Below are 22,728 nucleotides of genomic sequence, written 5' to 3' on the forward strand. Positions count from 1 at the left end.
GTTAATGCTGTAACTTAGAAGCTGTCTGCATAGTTAGGAAGATGCCACTGCCTGATAACTGAAGTCTGAATTGTTTAGACAAAAATCTTTATTGTAGCAATATTTCCTGCTATACATGTAGACACAAATTCATCCCCACTCTTTCAGATAATATGCCAATGGCTTTTGCAGAACGACTACTGAGCCATGCATGAGTCAGAGAGGACAAACCCCTTAACAACTGCCAGCTGATATGCAGCTTTATTGCTTCTAATCCCTCACTTGCAGCTGTCATAAACAGGTTATGAAGCAATTTAGTATGTACTGCTCCTGGCACTGCAGCATTCAGAATAAAAAAAAGAGTAGCAAAGTACATTCAAGGATTGCACAAGAAAGCCACAGCTATAAAAGCAGTTATTGGGACTACACAGAGATTATTCACATAAAGATGGGGTAGGCAGAACCACAGAATTACTGCAAGAGTGCTTTTGTAAATACTGGCACATATCCAACCATGCAGTTTCTCCAGATGTACAGCATTTCTATTGGTGAAAGAAGGGGCAGCGATTTCCATTAATTCCACTCCCACTGAGCCCCCCGTCCCCCCAATGCCCACTGGTGCCCAGAAACCAAACTGTTAGAGGGTTCAAAGCAGGAAAAGTCCTACTGCGCTTAGTCCACAGATGGAGTAATTTGCAGTGGCTGGACACTTTTACCATCACTATGCAAACATAACAAAAGCAGTTATTCCTGTTTTATCTGCTATTTTCCAAGGGTTATTGAGCACTGTGTGGCTACCTGCCATGATAAAAACAGAAAAATGAATGAAACATATCTGGAAATCAACACTGGTTTTGATTGGAAATGCACAGATAATCAGATTAATCCAAAACTTTGGTTTTCAATTTGGGTTTAATTTCTCACCCATCCCCCAGACACACATGTGTTTACACATCCCTGAAACACAGTTGCATTCCCTCACAAAATTCGTTAGGCTAATCATGTAGAAATCATGTAATTACAACTTTAAAACTACCAAATTTGCCTAATATTATATTGGCAATGCCACCAAATAATTGTTAGTAATTTTATGAACTATGGTGGTTATTCATTTTATGAAATAATGAACCTCTAAGCACGAATTTTTTTCACGGAAAAAATGAAAACCAGAACGTTTTCTATATCTGTTTTTATGTTTTCGTGTAAATTAGATAAACACAAGCTGCTAACAATAATACCAACTTTTTAAAGCTTTTATTTTAAAAAAACATTCACCAAATAATACTTGGTTCAATGGCTATGGCCTTGAATCCATGGGTGAAAACAGGGTTCCCCAATTCCCCCTCCTGCAGCAGACTTCCAAACTTCCTCCTATAGTGTTTGTTTCAGGGGCCCACTGTCACCCAGAAGAAGAAAAATTAACGTAGACTCATTCCACACATGCAGAATAATGCACTTTCAAACTGCTTTCAGTGCTCTTTGAAGCTGTGCGGAATGGCAAAATCCACTTGCGAACAGTTGTGAAAGTGGTTTGAAAATGCATTATTTTGCGTGTGCGGAAAGGGCCGTAGTTCTAGCTTTGATTCTCCATGACCTCCCGCTTTTTGGAACACAAATGATTTCCAAATGAACCACTTCCTTCATTCAACAGATATAAACATCATGGTGTGACCTTGAAAGCATTTCTAACTATATATATTTCTAGCTATATTTCCCATTTCATATTTGGTTTCTTTGAAGACAATTCCTGTGCATATTACAAATAGCAGTATATACTTTGTAGAGGCACGTATTACATTACATAAATGGCAGAAGAGTGGATAGAGTGGATAGAGTGGATAGAGTGGATAGAACTGTTCGTGACTAAGGACAAGCCACCAGAATTATTCAGCTTCTTGCCATAAGGAGCAAGACGATGATGGTGATGACAAAGAATTCTGATATAGGCTTCAAGTGCCACTCCATCACTTAGATGTCAGATGACTCTAAGTAGGTTATAGTTTAGTTCTTACAAAGGACAAGGTTGTCAGTAGTACTAAGCCAGCAGCCATTACATGGTTTTTTCCTATCACCTCTAGTCAATCTTTATGTCAAAGTGAGTGCACGGAATTTAAAAGATGAAAACTCCACCTTGTTATCAAATAAGCCCTTTTGCACAGCTGGTTATAAAACCCTCTCAGTCATAATTACTGTTCCCTTTTTCAACAAGCAAGAAAACAAACTGCCACAAAATTATAGCTTCAATTATAACATTTGCCTGATTCAGAACTTTGACATGAGTAGTTAAGTACATTCCCCACATGACACTAACCAGCACAAACAGGAACATACTACCAATACTCAGAATTTTTTCTATCAGGGCAGGGCAGAAAAGAGACTTATTCCTTGTTGTAGCTTAAATATAGCCACAGGATTCCACATTTTATTTTATTTCATTCAATTTATACCCCACCCTCACCCAGCAAAGCCGGGCTCAGGGCAGCTTTCAATATATTATAGCCAATCAGCCAATATTAATAAAATCACATATAATTAAATAATACATTCACTGGAATTAAAATTCTAGTGTTTTGTTTATCATACCAGTATGGCGCCTCCAGTGTGATTCAAATGGGGTCTACAGGAGGGATACGAATGGAAGATCCCAAAAATGAATAATTGGGGTCATCTTTATTAGTGGATCCAACAAGGAAAGGTAAAAAGGGAAGAAAGAAAGGGACGAGGAATGGAAAGGAAGAGAAGAGGAAGAAGAAAGGAAGAGGAAGAAAAGGGAGAAGTGAGGCCAGTTTGTGTATAGACCGCTGCCATCCTCTCCCATGGCATGGAAGGTCTTGCACACTCTGAGGAACTGAGCCAAGTCTGCAGGGCCCAGGTCTTACTGCAGGGCCTGAATTTAAAAATCCCTGGTTGTTTCCTTTGGAAAGTAATGCCTTCTGGGGGGTATACCAGGAGAGGTGGTCATGCAAATACAAGAGTCCAAGACTGTTTAGAGGTTAAAGGTCAATAACAAAACCTTGAACCTGATCTGGTACTCAATCTGAAGTCAGTGCAACTGGAAGAACACCAGTTGTTGTATGTGTGCTCTCCATGAGGCCTCTATAAAGAGCTGTAGTGCCACAATTTGTACCAACTGTAGTTTCTAGAACAGCTTCAAGAGATGCCTTGTGCAGAATGAGTTACAGTAGTTTAACCTGGAAGTGACCTGACCATTGCATGGATCATTGTAACTAGATCACAGATAGGGGGCCAACTGCCGGACTTAGCGAAGATGGAAAAACACCATCCTGGCATTGTTTGTGACCTGGGCCTCCAACAACAAAAAGGCACTACAGGTTACCCCCAAACTTTTGACATAAAAAGCTGGGAATTGCAATGCAATCTTAACTCAAACGTTCATTAAAGTCAATGAACTTTAGGGCATAAATATGCTTAGGACTGCAGTGTTAATATCCAACTATGCATTTAAAAAAAAAATAAAAGACTGAATATTGAGACAATAAATCCAATTTCTATAATTTGTCAGAAATTCTTTGATAATCACCATAAAGGCCAACTGAGCAATTCCTTAATTTCTCACCTAGCTCAGCTCTGGAAATTCAGATTGATTGGCCTGATTCTTTATTAATACACAAACACACAAATACACACACATAACTATTCCTAAAAGTACAATAATACACTACAAAATAAAATAGGGAATCAACCACTTTATATTCTAAACTACATAAGCAAGAGATACACGCTACATAAAACTGCTTGACTTTCTGCCCAAAACCCATTGCTATATTTATTCTTAATGTTATATTGTTATTTCCATTAATATCCAGACTAGCAATTTTTTCTTTTAAAAGCTATTCTAATAATTATTTGATTTCATATAATGTACATACTGTAACCTTCTCTCTCCAACTTAGTTTTCAGATTTGAAAGCAAGTATATAAAATTTCCTGATGCCTCCTTAGATAAGTGGCCTAATTTTTAGGCTTGCAAGCCAACAATGAGTTTTGTGACACCCAAAGCTCTGTATAGCATCATGTCCCAAACCAATATATTACACCACACTGAAAGCAAATATTTTGGCACAAAAGGACCACATACATAGAACCTGATAGGCAAAGTATCCAAATCTGACAAGTGCTGAATTTACAACCTACTGAAAAATAGGGATGGCCATGTATTCAAAGGTTGTTGCATGTAGCACAAGCATGTACATCACCTTCCAAATCTACAACTGAAGTTGGCACAAACTCTAAGTAACTGATTCTGCCTGCAGCCCATGATGGTATAATGTTTGGTTTCTGGCTGACTTCCTTGCTTTTCAGTTCAGGATACAAACAGCCAATTATCAAGCATGGTATGTTGTTATATTATATTCCAAAGTGAATAATTCCTGCAGGGATTTTGGTAATTCTGTACAATTTCCTTTCAACCCCTAAGCAAAGTGAGTGGCTCTTCAACATACAAAAGCACAGCATAGCTACTAATATATGCCACAGACACATAACTCCTAAAAGTCCTAGCTACCTCAAGTCTGAGCTACCTCAGAAGTAATAAACACATCAAGTCTGACAAGATCCTTTGCACAATCCCATGAATGCTTAACTTACAAATGCCTTAAGACTGGCTACAGCCAGTAACTGATTCTACAGAATTCAGCAATGTCTAACATCACCAGACAGTCTTGCATGTATTTATGAAATAGTATGATATTCAGATAATGCAGTAGGCCATCTTTAGCATTAAGAAGTGTGCCAACTCAAAAAGGCCTTATATGTCATTCAGTAGGCATGCAGGTTCAATTACGCTCACATTTTAAGTCTGGCATAACCTTAATTTATGTTGCAATCCTATACACATTCAAATTGAGCTAAATAAAAGTTAACCTATGGAACTTACAATTAGGATTGGACTTATTCATCGTCCTGTTTTAAGTCAAAAATGAAACAAATAATTAAACAGAATGTACACTTTGCCAGCAGTGGTAAACAAAAATCTGAATAACTGGCTTATGAACTACTATTCACATTATATACTTTTGTCCATTCAAAAGAGCTGGTTTCCATATTTCATGATTTAACTATTTGCTAGGAATTGAGCAACTATATCTGTGCAGATAAGACTTCCACCTAGTTGGCAGTTCGTTACTTTTCATTAAAAGAATGCAAGGAATTCTGTGTTTTTGTTCCTTATAAAATTCTAAACAAAAATAGTAAAAAAATTAATGGAATGATAATTTCAGATGCGTAGCCTTGTTAAGACTACAACAACAAAATAGTCCTCTTCTGACTGTGGCTCCACTGGGCCATAATCCTGAAAGTAATTGTCGAAACAAGCAGTTACCTTTGCGCCTAACACCTCTCCTATGCTGGCTATTTCTTTGTGACTCAGCAGCAAAGGACCAGTAAAGCTAACCGGAGGGATTATTTTAAAACCCCTGTAAGGTTGCGGGGTTCAAAATAATTTTTCCAGTAGAAAAACTGGAAAATTTGGAAAATCAACTCTTATGAAATATTTTCTATTTTGGAATGAGTGAGTAGGTCTTTAAGCCAAGACTTTGCTCAAGCTTTGCAACATGAAGAAAAGTTTATGTAAGTCAATATACAATATTAAAGATCATTCGCATGCAACTATACACATATACAATATACTTTAAATCATGCTTGCTGTTTAAATGTGAATTATGGCAACAGGTAATTTGCTATAATGAGTTTAAAGAAAAATGCTGGAGTCCAATGGCACCTTCAATACCAACAAAGTTGTATCCTTGGTACAAGTTTTCATGTGCATACACACCCTTCAGATATGCTGAAGAAGGATCTGAAGAAGTATGTGTCCACTTGAAAGCTTATACCAAGAGTAAAACTTATAGGTGTCACTGGACTCAAACTGTTTTCTGCTGCTTCAAGCCAATACGGATATCCACCTGAATCTACAATATTAAAGATTTCAGTATAAGCAATGTTTTAAAGTTTAATTTGCTATCCAAACATCCTGTGTAAATCCTACCCACTGTGATTTTATGAGAATGTTATCTTTAAAATATGCTACTTTCATTTTTTTCCCCCACTACTTCTCAGGTGAGAAAAAGTAATATACATGTGCTAAGGCAGCTTAAGGTGCAGAAGTTTGCAAGTTCCTCAACTACTGGTATATTTGCAAGGTTTCTTAGAAAACTGTGGCATTTAAAATAGATTTTTTTAAACTATGTGAAGCATACCAAGCTTTTTATGTTATATTAGTTTCACACCCACAAGCAGAAGATTTAAAGCTTCTACAATTTACAAGTTCTGCCACAAGAAGCTATTGGCAGCCTTGTTTCTTTCCAATTCTAAATACATGATAGCAACAGAGTTATTTATTTTATTCAGTCCTTTAAATCTTGCATTTCTCCCCAATCTGAAATCTTGCATTTCTCCCCAATGAGGACCCAAACTAACTTACAGCACCATTTTATCCTCACAACCATCACACTGTGAGGTAAGGTAACCAGCACAGTTTAAAAGTTACGTTTATAGATGAACTAGAATTTGAGTATCCATTTAAGTATAACCACAGTATATCCACAGCGGTTTCTTAAAATACTGAGTACTTATTCAGAATGCTCACGCACATCAGTGTGGACTGGCATGTCCATTACATCCTGAAAGGAAAACCTCCAAGGATATAAAACCAGCAACTTTTTAGGACAAAAAAAGTTTCCTGTCCCCATTTTAAAAAGACAGAAAGGGATGATACTTTAAAAAAAATCTGATTTGAAGGGCTAAAATGATAGTTTTAAAATCTTCGTGATGGGTGCCTTTCAAGACACCTGGTGACAAGAGACAAGGTGAAACAAAAGAGGACAATGAGAAGCGGTAGAAGCAAGGCAAGTCTACAAAATGTGGCTCTACCCATTACTGTCAAAATAAAGCCCAGGCTGGCTCCACCTAAGGTCTTACACTTACCACTTCTGAGATTCCAAACAGACTCACCCCTCCAGTGACTCAAATGAAAATTCAGCAGCTGTTCACATCTTTCTCAATCATGGAACTAATAATAGTTTTCAGGAAGCAGCATTCCAATGAGAGCAGCAATTAATAGACTCATGACAGTAAAGCCAATTATTAGGTAGACCAAACAGAGTAACAATTTTCACTTTTTGCAATCGAAGGAATCAAAAGTTTCCAAAGACACATTAATCTGCACAAGGCTACAATTCTCTGTATAAATATGCTTCTTCTGGAAGTTGGCAATTTTTCCTTGAGCCTTCTAAGGAAAGGGCAAATAAGAAAGAAATAAGAAGCAAAGTGGCAAAGAGAAAGGTGAACAGACGGAAAACTAGAGGTCTACCTAGTCCAGCATCACACAGTGGCCGACTAGGTACTTTGGAGACAGAACACAGAGACCAAGGTCTCCCCCTGGCAATGGTATTCAGAGTTTTACTGTGGAGGTTCACTTTAGTCACAATGGCTAGTAGCCACTGGCAGACATACCCTCCATGTATCTGTCGAATCCCCTTTTAAAGCTGTCAACACTTACGGCCATCACAACATAAAATAACTATGATGTTATTCCTCTGTAAAGGCTAGCAGGGAAATCCAAACAAAGCAATTCAAACAACTTTTTAGAGAGAGACTATTACCCAAGTTTAACCTAGCTGTTAGTCCCCTGTTACATAAAAAGATTGTATTTCTTACCTACCCAATTCCTAAAGGTTCAGGTATGAGTACATACTGGAAGGAAACTGCTGGACAAGGCAGGACTAAACAAGTATGCATAGGATTTGGCTGCATGAAAGGCTTGGGATGCTTCGAACTGTACGGGGAAAATAGTATATACTAGAGCCAACATGGCTCAGTGGTTAAGATAAGCGGATGCTAAACTTGAGAATCTCGTTTGAATCCCCACGCCTGTTTATGAAGCCTGCTGGATGACTTTGGATCAGTCACAGTTCTCTCAGAAATCTCTCAGCCCACATTGAGGCAGGCAATAGCAAGCCACCTTTAAACATCTCGCCTTGAAAACCCTACAGGTTTTCCTACATCATAAGTTAGTGTGTAGGTGTGTCATCAGACCTACACACAGTACCCAACTGTTTCATTCTCTGCACTTCCTTTATAGTATTTCAAATAATATTTTTGCCTCTTCACAGAAGATGCAAGAGTTCTTTATTCAGATGTTACATAACTGACAAAACATACAAAAGCTGTAGAAAACAGACTAATCAGTAGGAAATAGGAGGGTAGAAATAGGGAACATAGTTCCATCAGCAGCTGGCTGATGTCATGTCACAGTGGGGAGAGCAAACCGAAAGGTAAAACGGATTCTAACAGAGGGCGGAAATAAATGATACCAAACATTGTGAGAAAAGATGGCTTTTAAAAAAGCAATTAAAATACAGGATTTTTTTCTCATTTTACAAAAAAGTATTATGCCTTTTAAAAAGCAACTTGGTTTAAAATGAAATCTGACAGTAATGCAAGCCAAATCTTCAGTTTTGCACTAACTGTATGACTTGATGTCAAAGGAAAAAGGGTACAATTTTTAATCTGACTCAGCAGCAGAGAATACGGATCAGAATTCCTTTAAACCTCAGCTTCCAGATGACAAGATTAGAATCCAGAAAACTGTGAATGTGGAGGTGGGGCCAGAATTTACTAGAAGGCGGAAAAGTATGAAAAGTATGAAAGATATTTCAGCACCCCGCTAGAATAGGTTAAACTATTCTTGAAATAGTCGGTAATCAAATGCACGTGAACAACTCTAAACAAAAGTCTGCACAGAACAGTGCTGCTTTCCACAGTAATATGCATGAGTGTTCTCCAACAACAACTGTGAAAGGAAGTGTGTATGAGAAATCCTTGCTCTTAAAATAGTGAATGCCCCATTGGTGAACTTGGTAACCTGATATATAGCACCAAAATGTGTGAGAGGGGACACTGGGACAGACAGCAAGGCTTCGATTCCGTAACTTGTTTTTCTGAATGTAGCTTGAATGTAACAGGTACTTAGGAATTAAATACCGAAACAATCTAATGGCACTAAAAAAAATTGTTTCTTAAACAGGATTTTTGTTTTTAAAAAATTCACTATTCAATTCTATGCTGAAAGCCAGCATTATGGTCAGCGTCAGACTGGAATCTACAAGCCTTTTTGGGGAGGGGGCTACTGACTAGTACTGAGTACCAGAACCTTCGGGGGGGGGGGGGGCGGGCCTTCTCCTAAGTACTGAAGAGTGAATTGATGCAATTCAGTGCAATTTGATGCATGAGTATCAGCACCTTTTTATGTTTGCTAGTTTTAACAAAAGAAGCACCCACATTTAAAGCCATGCTCATACATGAAGCCTGGGCCAGTCATTCCATCAGCCTAACTTACCCCTTAATGAATGAAATGAAGAAAGGGAAAATGACGTACACTACCCTGATGTCAGAGTCAAAATGTACATAAATAAAGAAAATAAAGGGTTAGTCCAGCCTAAGCAAATTAAAGCAAACATTTTTAGGCTGCAGAACCCTCTGCACAGGATTTCACTGTAAACGTTCTATCATACACCTTTTTAAGAAACATCAAAACTATTTAAAAATTCAGAAGTCTACTCCTCCGAATTCACAATATTACCAGCACACGGCCACAATTTCAATACTATAACAAAGCTCAAAATGACAAAACTGCAGGAAAAAAGTCTAATTGTTGTAAAAATCTGTCCTCGGACTAAGTCAGTGAAGAGATTAGATAAAATTTAGTTTTATATAAGTACACAATTGCAAAATGCTTGGAGAAGTTGTTTCAGTCACTTCTATATGGCACAGGAGAAGTTTCTCTTACATGTCCCCTTCTAATCAGAATCCTTCCTTATTATAGGCATTCTTCACATTCCTCAGTAGTTATACTACAGTCCAGAAACTTCAACTGGTACAGCATGCAGCAGCTAAACTGCGGACAAGAGCTAGTTACAAGAACTGTGTGGCCCCTCCATTCCAACAACCGCACTGGCTTCTAGTGCAATTCCGAGTTCAATTCAAAGTGCTTTTTAGGTCCTATAAAGGTCTTCAGAATATTGGGATAGCTTATCTGAAGGATCACCTACTCCCATACAAACCTACCTTTTTAATATGGTCATTTTGGGAGGATTTCCTCTCTATCCCATCTGCATGTTTGGTGGGACTCATGAGAAAGCCTTTTTGGTGGCTGCACCTAAGCTCTGGAATGACCTCCCAAGAGAAGCCCGGTTTTCTCCCTCCCTGATCACCTCCTTTCGCCCAGCCAAGATTTTTGTTTCTTCCAGGCAGCTTTTAATATCCGAGTATTTTAACAACTGCAAGTTTAATCAGTTGAATATTTTAGGTTTATTATTGTATATATCAATTATTAATATTTGTGACTAACAATGTTTTCGCTTCATTCCAAATACTTTGTTTTGCTGTCAATATGTCGTTTTAAATGTTTGCTTGGTTAGATATGTTTCCTGTAATTTTACTGTAATTTTTTGTAATCTGCCTCAAATATAGATGACAAAAAGGCAGGATATAAATATTTTAAATATTCAAATAAAATTATCAAAGTCTCTGCTGATATGACGTTTATTTGGGACACAGTGACTCCATACTGCTCTCATACAACCGTTTGACTCTTCTGATTAAACATATGGATGCTGGATCACAGTCACATCTATCCGCTTCAGAAAATATGTAGATAAATATACACCTATTTCAACTTTTCTTCTACCTTAGAAGAGAGCTGTTCATTATAAGCCTGGCAACATACAGTAATTACTGCTGCCAAGTAGCGCTTTGGTTATCTCTGATGAAGTATTCCCCAAATAGTGTAACGTTAACATAATGCCACAAATGCACTTGCCAGAGCAAGACAAACAAGTCTCAGCTCTTCCTTATAGCTTGAAGATCATCCACAGCTCCAAGCTTGGCAGGAAGTCTAGGACTCACTGGAGTTGCACCATACTTCCAACGCTACTTGAAGCACTTGAAAAACAGTGATGATTCCTCAGCTCTAAACTTGGGAGGACAGACAGAGCTAGCCCATGTTGCTATGCTTGGAAGGCTCTTTCTTGGCTGATGGGTGTAGCCAACTGCTGAACTTTTGGACTCCTCAAACACTGGTTATTCCAAACAAATATGGTTGCTGGATCTTCTTAAAATGGGTAAAGTAATAGAATACAGAGTTAATGAACACTCCATTCTGCTGGTTAATCATCTCTTGCTGCCTGTTTTAACTAACTCAAGGAAGATATAAGATACCAGTTAAAAGGCTGAAAGGCTACCAAGATGGGTTTCTTATTAAACACGCATACTTCTGTTCAATTCACTGCAAAAGAAATCTGTGATTCTATAGAATTAAGTATTTTTTCTCTTGAATAACAGTGCCCAACATAACATAAATGCTCTAATGTTATTCTGTAATTTCTAGGAATCCTAGCATATTTTCCCAAACCACACAAATGAATGCATAACATTTGTTTTTGCATTAGCAAACATTTGTTTTTGCATTAGCAAACCAAGTGATTACAAATGTTTATAAGTTTGTCAGTCTGCAAAACCAAGCACTTCCTAGTTTATCGTTTTCAAAGCTGAACGATTAAAAAACTGGAATCTAAAGGAGGGAGTATTAAAAATGGTTCTCTGCATGCAAGTTTCGAGTGGAACAGGTGCTTCTGTATTGCCTGGTAAAACAGTCTACCCACTCTTTTACGCTGAGTTTTTCAATAATCTTGTATTCAATTTACTCCCAGCATGAGCCACAAGGCATGCATGTTAAACTAGGTTAATTTCTTTAGTGAGACTCGGGCTCCAATCCCATACACTTTAACTTGGAAGCAAGAACTAGTAAACACACAGGTACTTACATCAATTAAAAATGTTTAGGATAAAGTATCTTGGTTCAAGAAGTATGTGCTTTTCATGTCTGACTGTTCTGCAAAACAGTTTCATTGCAATTAAATGGCATGAAGGATAAATACAGACTTGAATCAACCAGACTGTTTCTGAGAATGAAATCATCTGTGCCCACTGAGGAAGACTTTCTCAACTTCCCCCTTCCACAACAGCATAAAATGAAACCCAAAATGCTACTCCTAGAGGACTAGGGACCCTCATCCATAGAAGTATTTCAAGGGGCATGTTACCGTGTTTCCCCGAAAATAAGACTTACCCCAAAAATAAGCCCTATCATGATTTTTGGAGGAGGCTTAAAATATAAGCCCTACTCCAAAAATAAGCCCTACCAGTAGTTACAGATCAGGATGGTGTGATCCAGCAGGGTGCTCCCTGCCAATGAGGATGCAGCTTGCATCACACGTGACAGGGAAGCAAGGGAGCTGCCGAGAGCCCACCTTAATGAATTGTGAAGGTACCGTATTTCCCCTAAAATAAGCCCTACCATGAAAATAAGCCCTAATCCATCTTTTGGTGCAAAAATTAATATAAGACCCTGTCTTATTTTCGGAGAAACATGGTAGGTGCATTGGAAGAAGAGGTAAGTAAGTTGCACTCTACAATCATTCTGTTGAAGAAACCCTCCAATGGAATCTAAGGCCCTTTCCGCACGGGCCAAAAACGACGGCCTGGGGGCGGTAAAAACGCCGCCCCCAGGCCGCCGTTCGCACAGGCGGCGCTGCTGCAACGCAGCAGCGCCGACCTGACTGCGCTCCCCCTCCCCCAGGGCGGCGTCAGGCCGCCCTAAAAAACAACCCTTTAAAGGGTTGTTTTTGAGGGGAAAGCGTGTTCCCGGCGGCGCGGTGCGAACAGCACCGCCGGGAACACGCTGTTTCCCCTCCCCGTCCCACTCACCGTGTCCCCGTCGTCGGCCTGCTGGCCGTCGAAGCCCCGCCCACGCTGTCCTCCGACCCCTGGAGGTCGGAGGGCAGCGTGGGTGGGGCTTCGACGGCCAGCAGGCCGACGACGGGGACACAGTGAGTGGGACGGGGAAGGGGGAAGAGGCGGCTCCGCACGTCCTGTCTGGAGGCCGCCCGCATGCTTCCATGCGAACGGCCTCCGCCTCCACGCCGGCGAGAATTCTGCCGGCGTGGAGGCGCCTCCACGGCCGTGCGGAAACGGCCTAAGCCAAAAGTCTCTGTGCTACTTCAGTGAGACAAAAAAAAGTCTCTGTGCTACTTCAGTGAGACCAAAAAAAAAGCAAATTCTAACAAATTGCAAATTCTAACAAGAGATCATGGTTAGTAACTGGAACTATGTTTGAAGATATAGATACGACGTTAAAGATATTTGAGCATCAAATTGTTATTAAGTGCATTTGGCTGCTTTGCTTTTAATTGCTTGAAGAGGACTTTCTACTGGTTTCAAGTACGTTATTTTTATTCACGTCCAAGTACTTCAACTGTGTTGGTTGCAAAGGAACACAGTCTTCATGAATATGCTGAAAAATCATTCCAAGAATCTAGTCCTATTTCACGGCATCAGATTTGGCAGTGGCTTTTTTCAGTGGCACTAGACTTGCAAAACAGTTTTGTGCTTGGTTTTTTTAAAAAATGAGGGAGGAACTTATGCATAAATCTGGACTGTAGATACCAAGAACACTCAAGATGAGCTCTTAGCTACTCACTTTAACATATACCAAGCCACCTCAAAGACAGATTTTAATTTAGAAACAAGTATAAAGAGATGTAAAAAAGAAGGAATTCAACAATACTGCAAAAGCCAATTGCAATTAACGAAGAACCAAGAAGATTATTCACACTAGGACATCACTTTTATTGTTCACAGTATGTTACACTGGCTTTTGCAAGACCTATCATGAATATTAGTGCTTACTTATGATGCTCTGATTATAATGAAATGTCACTAGGGGGGAAACAGTGCATTGGACTTACCGTTAAGGTAGCAAATAAGTCCATGATCGTTTTCACAAATCTGTTTAGCTGAAAAACTGAGCGATGAAGGGTCCAATACCCTTAATCTTTCTCCATGCAACTGAGCCAGTTTGCTATAATATTTAGCACACTGCTGAGGTGTTTTGCCCAATAACATTTTTCTCTTCCCAATTAAACATTGAAAGGGCCTTCTGGTGAAAGAGATATATCCTGGCACCTCCCTGGTGATTTATATGTATTTTAGTGGATATGTTACCTGTCTGCATCAGCACATGCTAACCCTTTACTAAATCCTGGAATGCTAAAAGTGAATTCCTAGTAGCCCTTAATTCCAGCCAATTAGTGCTGTTCTGGGATTCTTTCTGCGTTCATGTTCCCTGGTTGATTTGATCCAAACAGTGAACTGCCTTTACTGGCATCTGATGTGATATCTATTTAGTTTAGATTCCACCATTCACATGAATGGAAATTCCACCATTCACATGAACAGACTGTGTCCATCACAGTAGCTGTCTCTTGAGCTGATGTGGCATGAAGACAGTTCTGTGTCTTTTCTTTGCAATGTCTGTCTGAATTGAAGGCAGCATCCATTGCAGTAACCTGGCATGCAGTCTGCCCCAAGTCACCATGTCTACTGTAGCCATGTGGAATCCCAATAATGCTGACTTAGTCCATTAGATTTTCTGATTCATTCCAGCAAGTTGTCCTAGTCAATTCCACAATCTTTCGTCTGCAGGAAGATATACTTTGCCCTTCGCAGTACTTATCCGTGCAGCCAAGTGGACAGTTTCCTTTGGATGGTATCCTGGGTAAGACCTCCTCCTCCAAATCCTCTGATTAATAAATCATCCAGTTATGGGTAAACATGGATTCCCCAAAATCAAAGATGGGCTACCACCCCAACCAGCACCTTGGTTAAAATGTGGGCTGATGTAGAGAGTCCAAAGGTGAAAGGCTTGTATTGGTAATGTTTGTGCTCTATACAATAATGAAGAAATCTCTGAGAAGTCGCATGGATTGGAACATGCAGGTGGGATTCCTTTCAATATAGCGATATTAGGAACTTGTGTTGACATAATCCCTGCAGAATCGTGCGGAGCAATTCCAGTCTGAATTTTTTTCTTTTTTACCCACAGATTTAGTCTTCTGAGGCTTTGAATCGCCCTTCACTCTTTTGACTTCTTTGGTACTATGAAAGAGGTGAAATCGCCCTTTCCCTTGTTCTGTCACAACCTCTATTACTCCAGTGTCTATCAGATGTTGTACTGCTTCTTGGAGAATTGTTGCTTTCTGTGCATCCTTGTTGATGGGGATTTTTTGAATTATGTGGATAAGGGGTGGAGAATTCTGTTTTGTACCTCTGTCTAACAATGCCCGGAATGCATGTATCCGATACAGTCCTCTCCCAGGCCTTGAAGAGAGCCAGATGACCTCTGATCCTATAGTCAAGCAGAGGAGTACTTGGTGGTTCTGTTTGACCTCTTTTATGAGTAAGATTTACCCTGGGACCTGCCTCTGAAAGAGAAACTTCTGCAGGTTCTATATCCCTTCAGGTCTCTGGTATTAAAGGATCAAAAGGAAAACTGCCCCTTGCCTTACTGTCTTTCATCCATAAAGGGGAAGATGGCACTGCCTTCTTCTTTAACTTAGTCTCAATAAGTACCCTTTCCAGTGCCACCTCTCTAAACAGAAGTCTGCCCCCAAACTTTTCCATTGCCAGGTTTGCTTTAGTAAGCATCCACTTTCCAATTATCCACAAGTTGCAGCAGACTTGGACATTTGTTGCGTGAGTCAGAGCACAAAGTTGCATGTGATCCATGCAACAGTCACCTCCAGGCTGGACTATTGTAACTCGCTCTACGCAGGCCTCCCCTTGCGGCTGATCTGGAAATTGAAACTGGTCCAGAATGCGGCAGTGCGGCTCTTGGTGGGTGGTTCGTTCAGAGAGCATATCACCCCCATGTTGCATCGCCTACACTGGCTTCCAGTGGAATTCCGTGTCACCTTCAAGGTGTTAGTGTTAACCTTTAAGGCCCTTCGCAGATTGGGACCCTCATTCCTTCATGACTGTCTCACCCCATATATCCCGGGTAGGCCTTTGCAAACGGCAGAGGCCAATTTACTGGTGGTCCCTGGCCCCTCCATGATGCGGCTGGCCTCTACCCGGGCCAGGGCTTTTACAGCCCAGACCCCTGCCTGGTGGAACACCCTTCCATCAGATGTACGGGCCCTGCGGGATCTTGGTGAATTTCGCAGGGCCTGCAAAACGGTTTTGTTCCACCGGGCCTTTGGTAAGGCCGGCCGTGGATTCCCCTTGTGTTGCATGCTATTCCATTCTTGGCACGCCCAATCTAGCATCTACTTAGCACTGCTGTCCCCTCCCAGCCTTGGGATCGGGCATCGTACTTCTTGTAATGTTGTTGTACTTTATTGTGCTGTATTAATGCTGCTATGTTTTATAAAATTTGTAAATTGTTTTAACTTAACTTATTTTTATTGTGTGAAATGTTGCTTTGGCCTACTATGTGTAATGTTGTCCTTGGCCTGTTGTACACTGCCCAGAGCCCTTCGGGGGTGGGTGGTTTAAAATCTAATATAAATAAATAAACAAACGAACAAACACACACACACACACACATAAATACATAAATAAATAAATATTATCCAATGGGTATCAGAGGTTTCTTGAAAGGGATCCCCAAAGAGGGCGCATATCCCGGGATGGCCCATTCAGTCTTAATCACCTTATCAAATTGCTCAGCCATAGAGCATCCCAGTATAGGGCAAGATGGTTGCTTCAATGGCCTTTGATTCCAGCTTGGATTGGGGTGGATTGTCAATCCATTATTTCCTTGCCACCTCTGATAAGCAGTTCAGTGGAAGGGCCCATGTCAGTGATCCATTCCCTGAGCTGCTGGTGCTGGAAGGTTTGGAAGGTGGTCATTCCCCACAGGAGTCCCCAGGCTTGCAGATGCAGGTTTAAGGCCGAGGAAGAAAAGGCACCGGAAATAAAGGTGATATCGCTGTATCTGCTGGGCTTACCAACTGTGGAAAACTTTGTGTCCAAGTTGGAGAAGCCTGAGTAGGAGTCTGTCTGCAAGTGAAAGGGACCATTCCCCATGAGGTGGCACATTCAAGCTTTCAGAATTGGCACAGCCTCTGTACTCTGTTGAAACAACCCTCAGATGGGCTGGCTTGTTCCTAAGGCAAGCCCAATTTAAGAGGAGTTTGGTACTGGCCCCTGAGACCCCCTGGGCAGTAGATATTTGGACTATGGAAGTACACTGATATTCTTGTGGTCCTGTCCAAGCCTGGGAAGATGGTCTTTCCAAGGAATCCTTTCTCTAACCCAGTTTTTCCAGGGGAGATTTGTCCCTTAATGCCGCCTCCTCCTTTTTTATTCCTGACTCACAGGGGCAGAAAAAGCAAACAAGATTTCTTTGAGGATTTTTCTTGGTAAGTATCAGATAATTCTTTCCTTTATAGTTCTAAATAAAGGAGCTAGAAAACTAGCAAACTGTCCAAAAAGCAGGGCTATTCAGGCTAGATAAGGACAGACCCTACAGTGCAGGAAAGCGTGCAAATAACTTACATAGCCCTGCCTAAACAGTTGGAGGCTTGACCTAACCAGCCTGGATGACTGAGTCCCACTGCTGGAGAAACCTTCAATCCTATACATACAGAGTGGAATGGATCTTTAGGGAAATGTTGCAGGCTCTTTTCCACTTTAAAAAAAAGTTCATAAGTGGAAGTTACAGATGAGACTTCAAGTAGAAATTCGAGTACTACAGCCTAGCAATAATGAGAAATACAAAAAACCCCTCAACTATCACTAGACAGCTATCATTACAGTCGTTTAGTCAAATTAAACTTGTTTAGGATATAATCAAAATGGAAAAAATAATCTGCTACCAGTTAGTTCAGTTCATTTTAACTTAAAACAAAAACAAAGTATTTACAAAAATTACCAAAGATATACATTAAGTGAAGAAGTTTCAAAACTTCACACATGCACATACACGTCATTATATGACCAAATGTTTCTAGTTTTGTTGTTAAGAAAGATAGTAAAATGGTTTGCTCAAAGTATTGTATTATTTACAGAACAGCTTTACTATGAGAGATCACTCAACAGTTTTATAACAGATAGAGTTATACTATAGCAGAAATTCAGTTACAATAGTTACTGCAGCATTCCAGAAAATTTCAGAGGAAAATCGGTTTCTGTTTCATAAATTACAGAAAAGCTTTCCACTTTTAGGATCATGGAAAATTATGTTGGTTTCAAAAGAAATGAGTGCAAACTATGCTCTGGAAAAAAGTTTTGTGTGCAATCTATACTCTGGAAAAGAGGCTGCTACTAGGACGGAATACAGGGAAACAGTATGGTTTCCAATTTGCAAGGTGTTAGATAAGGACAAATATCACTTCCCTGTCTGTTCAATCGATAAGCAAAACATATGATATGGAAAAATGAATTAGATTTAGATGAAGGTAAAGTTACAACTGGTGGAAGGAATATTAACAATATGAAATATGTAGCTGACCCCACATTAGTGGCAGAAAATAGTGAAGACTTGAAATGACTACTGACAAAGGTTAAAGCAGAAAGTGTTAAAGCAGAATTACAGCTGCACAGCAACCTGACAAAAGTAATAACCACTCAGGAATTGCACAATTTTAAGGCTGATGGTGATGAAACTGAAGTTGTTAAAGAGTTTCTACTGCTTGATTCAATCATCAACTAAAACAGAGACTACAATCAAGAAATCAGAAGGAGATTGAGACTTGAAAGAACCACCATTGAGGAATTAGCAAAGCTCCTCAAATGTAAGAAAGTTTTGCTGAAAATAAAGAACATTCATACCATGGTATTTCCCATTACTATGCACAGGTGAAAAAAGTTGGACAATGAGGAAAGCAGACAGGAAGAAAACACTTGGCGTGCAGTGTTTGAGGGTAGTTTTACAGAAACCATGTACCACCAAAAAGAAAAAAAGTGGTTTCTAAATCAAATCAAGCCCAAAGTCTCACTGGAATCTATGGCCCCTTCCACACATGCAGAATAATGCACTTTCAATCCACCTTCAATGTACTTTGCAGATGGATTTCACTGTGTGGAATAGCAAAATCGTTTAGTCAAATTGCAAAAAATTGCAAAAAGTCAACTTGCAAAAAATTGTGAAAGTGGGTTGAAAATGCATTTATTCTGCATGTGAGGAAGGGGCCTATGATTTACCAAAGTGAGGCTATCATAAGTTGTTCCCCTAGTGAGAAGACACGCTGTTTTGGCACTTTAAAAGTAACGGGGTGGAGACAAGCTTGTTTGTTGATACTGAGCCACTGTAATTTTTAAATGACTAACTATTCCTCTAAAATGGCATTGGCGATCATGGATTGGCCCCATGGCTGCAATCTACTTTGGTTCTTAGAAGGAAATAACCTTGTTTCAGCTTGTACTGCACACATACTATCCTGAGATCCTTGGAGGAGCATAAATTCATTCTAAGTTCCTTTACTGGGGCCAATTAGTTTCTGAGGCTCATTCCGCACATGCAGAATAATGCACTTTCAAACTGCTTTCAGTGCTCTTTGAAGCTGTGTGGAATGGCAAAATCCACTTGCAAACAGTTGTGAAAGTGGTTTGAAAACACATTATTTTGCATGTGCGGAAGGGGCCTGAGTTCAATTCAAGGTGTTGATGCTCAAAACTCTTTGTGACCTGGACTCACATGCTTAAAGTATTCCCTCTCCCCAAATGCTACTGTGAGCATTTTGCAAGGTCTGTCATGAGTCTGTACCCACTTCCACATGGGATGTCTCAGGCACATTCTGCCTCAGCTTTTTCTGTTGCTGCCCCTATCTGTAGAACAGCCTTCAAGAAGAGGTTGAGGGCTCCTCGCTTCCAGTGTTTCCATCAAGGCTGCAAATCACAGCTATTCTGGAAGGTTTTGGAAGTAGACAAAGCCTGAACAAAGGAGGAATATTCTGCTGGTTGGCGCATAAATTGCTTTAGTTTAAATGGGTGGCTTTATTAAACTGTTCAGCATTATTGTTTCTCGCTGTTGGTCATAAGATACCTGGGAGAAAAGTAAGCATACAAATATATTAAATAAATAAAAATCAAATAAACAGAGATGTGTTTGCAACCAACAAACTATATTCCAACAAGAATGTGTACTTGCACTCCAACAATTCTATTTAAATTAGGGACACAGCATGCTCATGCAAGACAACAGAAATTCAAATACAAGCACAGAACCCATAATGAAACCACATTTTGGATCCAAGTCAACATCAGCAAGAACTGTTTGGTTACCAGGTAAGAGTCTGCCACTTAGGTGGAGGAGTGGGGAATCAAACCCTAATCTTCAGATTAGAGTCCACCACTCTCAATTACTACATCAAACTGGTGTAAACAACATGTTGACACTATTTCTCAAAAAGACAAAAGGGCTATAAGTGATGTTCAAAACACTGTCATATGCAAAGGCTGACTGAGGTCATCAGGAAGTCTCTTTCCTGAAAACTCCTAAGGATAAGAAATTCCCTCTCTCTCAGGAATGAATGCTTCTAAGGAAATGCTTACTGTGACAACATACACATCAGCTAAAAAGTATGATAAATACAGGCATCAACGAAAAAAAGTGTGTTTGTTACTAGAAAAGCACTAGTACTTTAAAAAAAAACTAATGAGCAAATCTAATTGAACACTCTGCAAAGATGTCTTTAATCCAGTGCCATACCTGGATTAGGCCCAAACTATCACAAAGTGGCAAGAAAGCATTCTGAGAAACTCCAAAGCTCGCTTACTGTTTTGTGACACTTTCATCGGTCCTAATAAAAACAAGGCCACCACAAGGAATGAACAAGCAACAGCAAGACAAAAACGGGGGGGGGGGATGTTGTCATACTGTGATCCTGATTAAACAACCAGTGACACTGGAAGATAGCAGCATTCATGTCTCACAATGCAGGTCTACTCAGAACCCTACTGAAGTCGACTCAATGTAGACTTTCTTGCCTTCCAATTACGTGTTTTAAGAGTGGCACAGATAATCAATCACGGTATGTGGGATCTCTAAATGGGAGGGAAGGACCAAGAAGGAATATGCAAGGGAGTGGGGAGCATTTATTAGGCTACTATTATTATATTGAGGAGGGGAGCATTTCTTGTATGCCAAACGTTGTTCGATGTTAGCAGTGAAGTTAAAAAGAAATCTAAACCCACAACGTTGCAACCTTGAAGGCAGCCAGTCAAGAAGGTCACTTGGCCACGGGGCAGACCTGCTGCCCTTCTCCTCACAGGGGTTTGTTGTCGTGACTTTCTCGCTCCGCACCTCAAGAGACCCTCGAGCGTTTGCAAGACGCCCTTTCGGCTCGCACCAGCCATCCCGGAGCTGCCTTTCGCGCTTGGTGCGGCAACTGCGCCCGCAGACCTTGTAGGGGCAGGCGAGGCTCCGGCTGCCTGCCGCCCTCCTCCCCGCCTCCCCAGCTTGACTCACTCTTGGTGGCGGCGATGAGGCTCTTGCCATCCTTGATCAGCTCCTTGATGAACTTGTTGGTTTTTTCCAGCTCCACTTCATGCGCGCGGATCCGCTCCCGGAACCAGGGGCTGTCCAGGTAGCAATCGCTGAACTCCAAGGGCTGCAGTCCCATGGCTGCCGAGCCGGCGGGAGGCTACCGGGGGTCACCGGCCCGAAATCCCTCCTGGCAGCAGCAGCAGCCAGGCGCCGTCTCCTTCTCCCCACAGCGCCTCACCAGGGCAAAGGAGGCGGCAGAGCTGCACAATATTGGGAGCCCAGCATGGGATCCGGCCGCCAGCGAGCAGCAGAGGGAATGAGGGAAGGAGCGAAGAGACTCGCCTCCGAGATGCCGGGAAAGCCTCGCGGGCGCTGTGCTGGAGGTCAAGGCGCAGGCAGGGCCACCGAGCAGGCTGCAGTGGAAAGTCGCACGCCCCGGGCCGGCTAGGGCGGGAAAGCAGGAAAAAGTGCAGCGGCGGCGGCGGCGGCGGCGGCGTCCCCCGGGACTCCCCAGCCAGTCCCGGTCAGAGAAGCAGCTCCGCCCAAAGAGGCCCAAGCCCGCCTCTTGAGCTCCCTTCCAAGGCCGGCCTTCTTTCATACCTCGGCCGACCGCCTCTCATTATTCCCACTGAGGACCCAGCCCGCTCCGGCCTTTTTCCCTGGCGGCTCCTCCTCCTCCTCCCAGGGTCTTGCTCTTCTCACGCTCCGTGGGCGAGGCCGGGCCGGGCCCAGCGGAGGCAGAAGCTGCCTCTTATCTCACGCTAGATTCCATAGCCGGGTCGGTTCCCTTTTCATACACCCCCCGCAATAGGAATCCCGTCGCAGAAGATTTATTGTGGTATAACTTTTCATGGATCAGAGCGCATTTCTCGCATGTCCTCAATTGACAGATACGGGCCAGGGAACAGGGAGGAAAAAATGTAAATGGTGGGATATAAAGGTCATAAATGAAAGAGGTAGTTCATGTTACATATCCTGCTCGCACTCCTTGGCCTTATGACCTCACTGTTGGCAATTTTTCCCCTCTGTGGCGCTATATATTTACGGCTGCCAATTAAGCACACATTTCATGTATCTGATTAAACAAACTCTAGTCCATAAAAGACGGTGCAAACAAAATCTCTGTGGTATCACTGGACTACTTTTTGTTTGTCCTTCAACAAAGTTTCCTCTGGTGTTTATACGCTGACACATTGAAATCAGTAAAATAATTTCATCATATTAGTTTGGGGGAAAGGAGTCAGAGAAATATGTTTCCAATAGATTTTTTAAAACTCAGACAAACTTTAACCTGTTATGGAAACAAATATCTTCAAACAGGAAAAATTGTTATTATCAGTAGAATAACAATCCCAAAATAGAACACATAATTAGAAAAGACAATCAAGAACAATGCCAGAC

At 41.1% G+C, this 22,728-nt stretch overlaps 1 protein-coding gene across 2 annotated transcripts in view; it reads right to left on the minus strand.

The window, feature by feature from the left end:
* Positions 1 to 21,963, minus strand: part of ARHGAP10 (Rho GTPase activating protein 10) — a 131,387-nt gene extending 109,424 nt beyond the window's left edge. For both annotated transcript variants that reach the window (XM_048509133.1, XM_048509132.1), the window contains exon 1: positions 21,310 to 21,963. In XM_048509133.1, the coding sequence (XP_048365090.1) occupies positions 21,310 to 21,463 (154 nt within the window). In that variant the 5' untranslated portion in view covers positions 21,464 to 21,963. The remainder of the gene's footprint in view (positions 1 to 21,309) is intronic.
* Between the last annotated feature and the right edge of the window lie 765 nt (positions 21,964 to 22,728).

The sequence above is a fragment of the Sphaerodactylus townsendi genome, linkage group LG10 (assembly GCF_021028975.2).
Source record: "Sphaerodactylus townsendi isolate TG3544 linkage group LG10, MPM_Stown_v2.3, whole genome shotgun sequence".
NCBI classification, from domain to species: domain Eukaryota; kingdom Metazoa; phylum Chordata; class Lepidosauria; order Squamata; family Sphaerodactylidae; genus Sphaerodactylus; species Sphaerodactylus townsendi.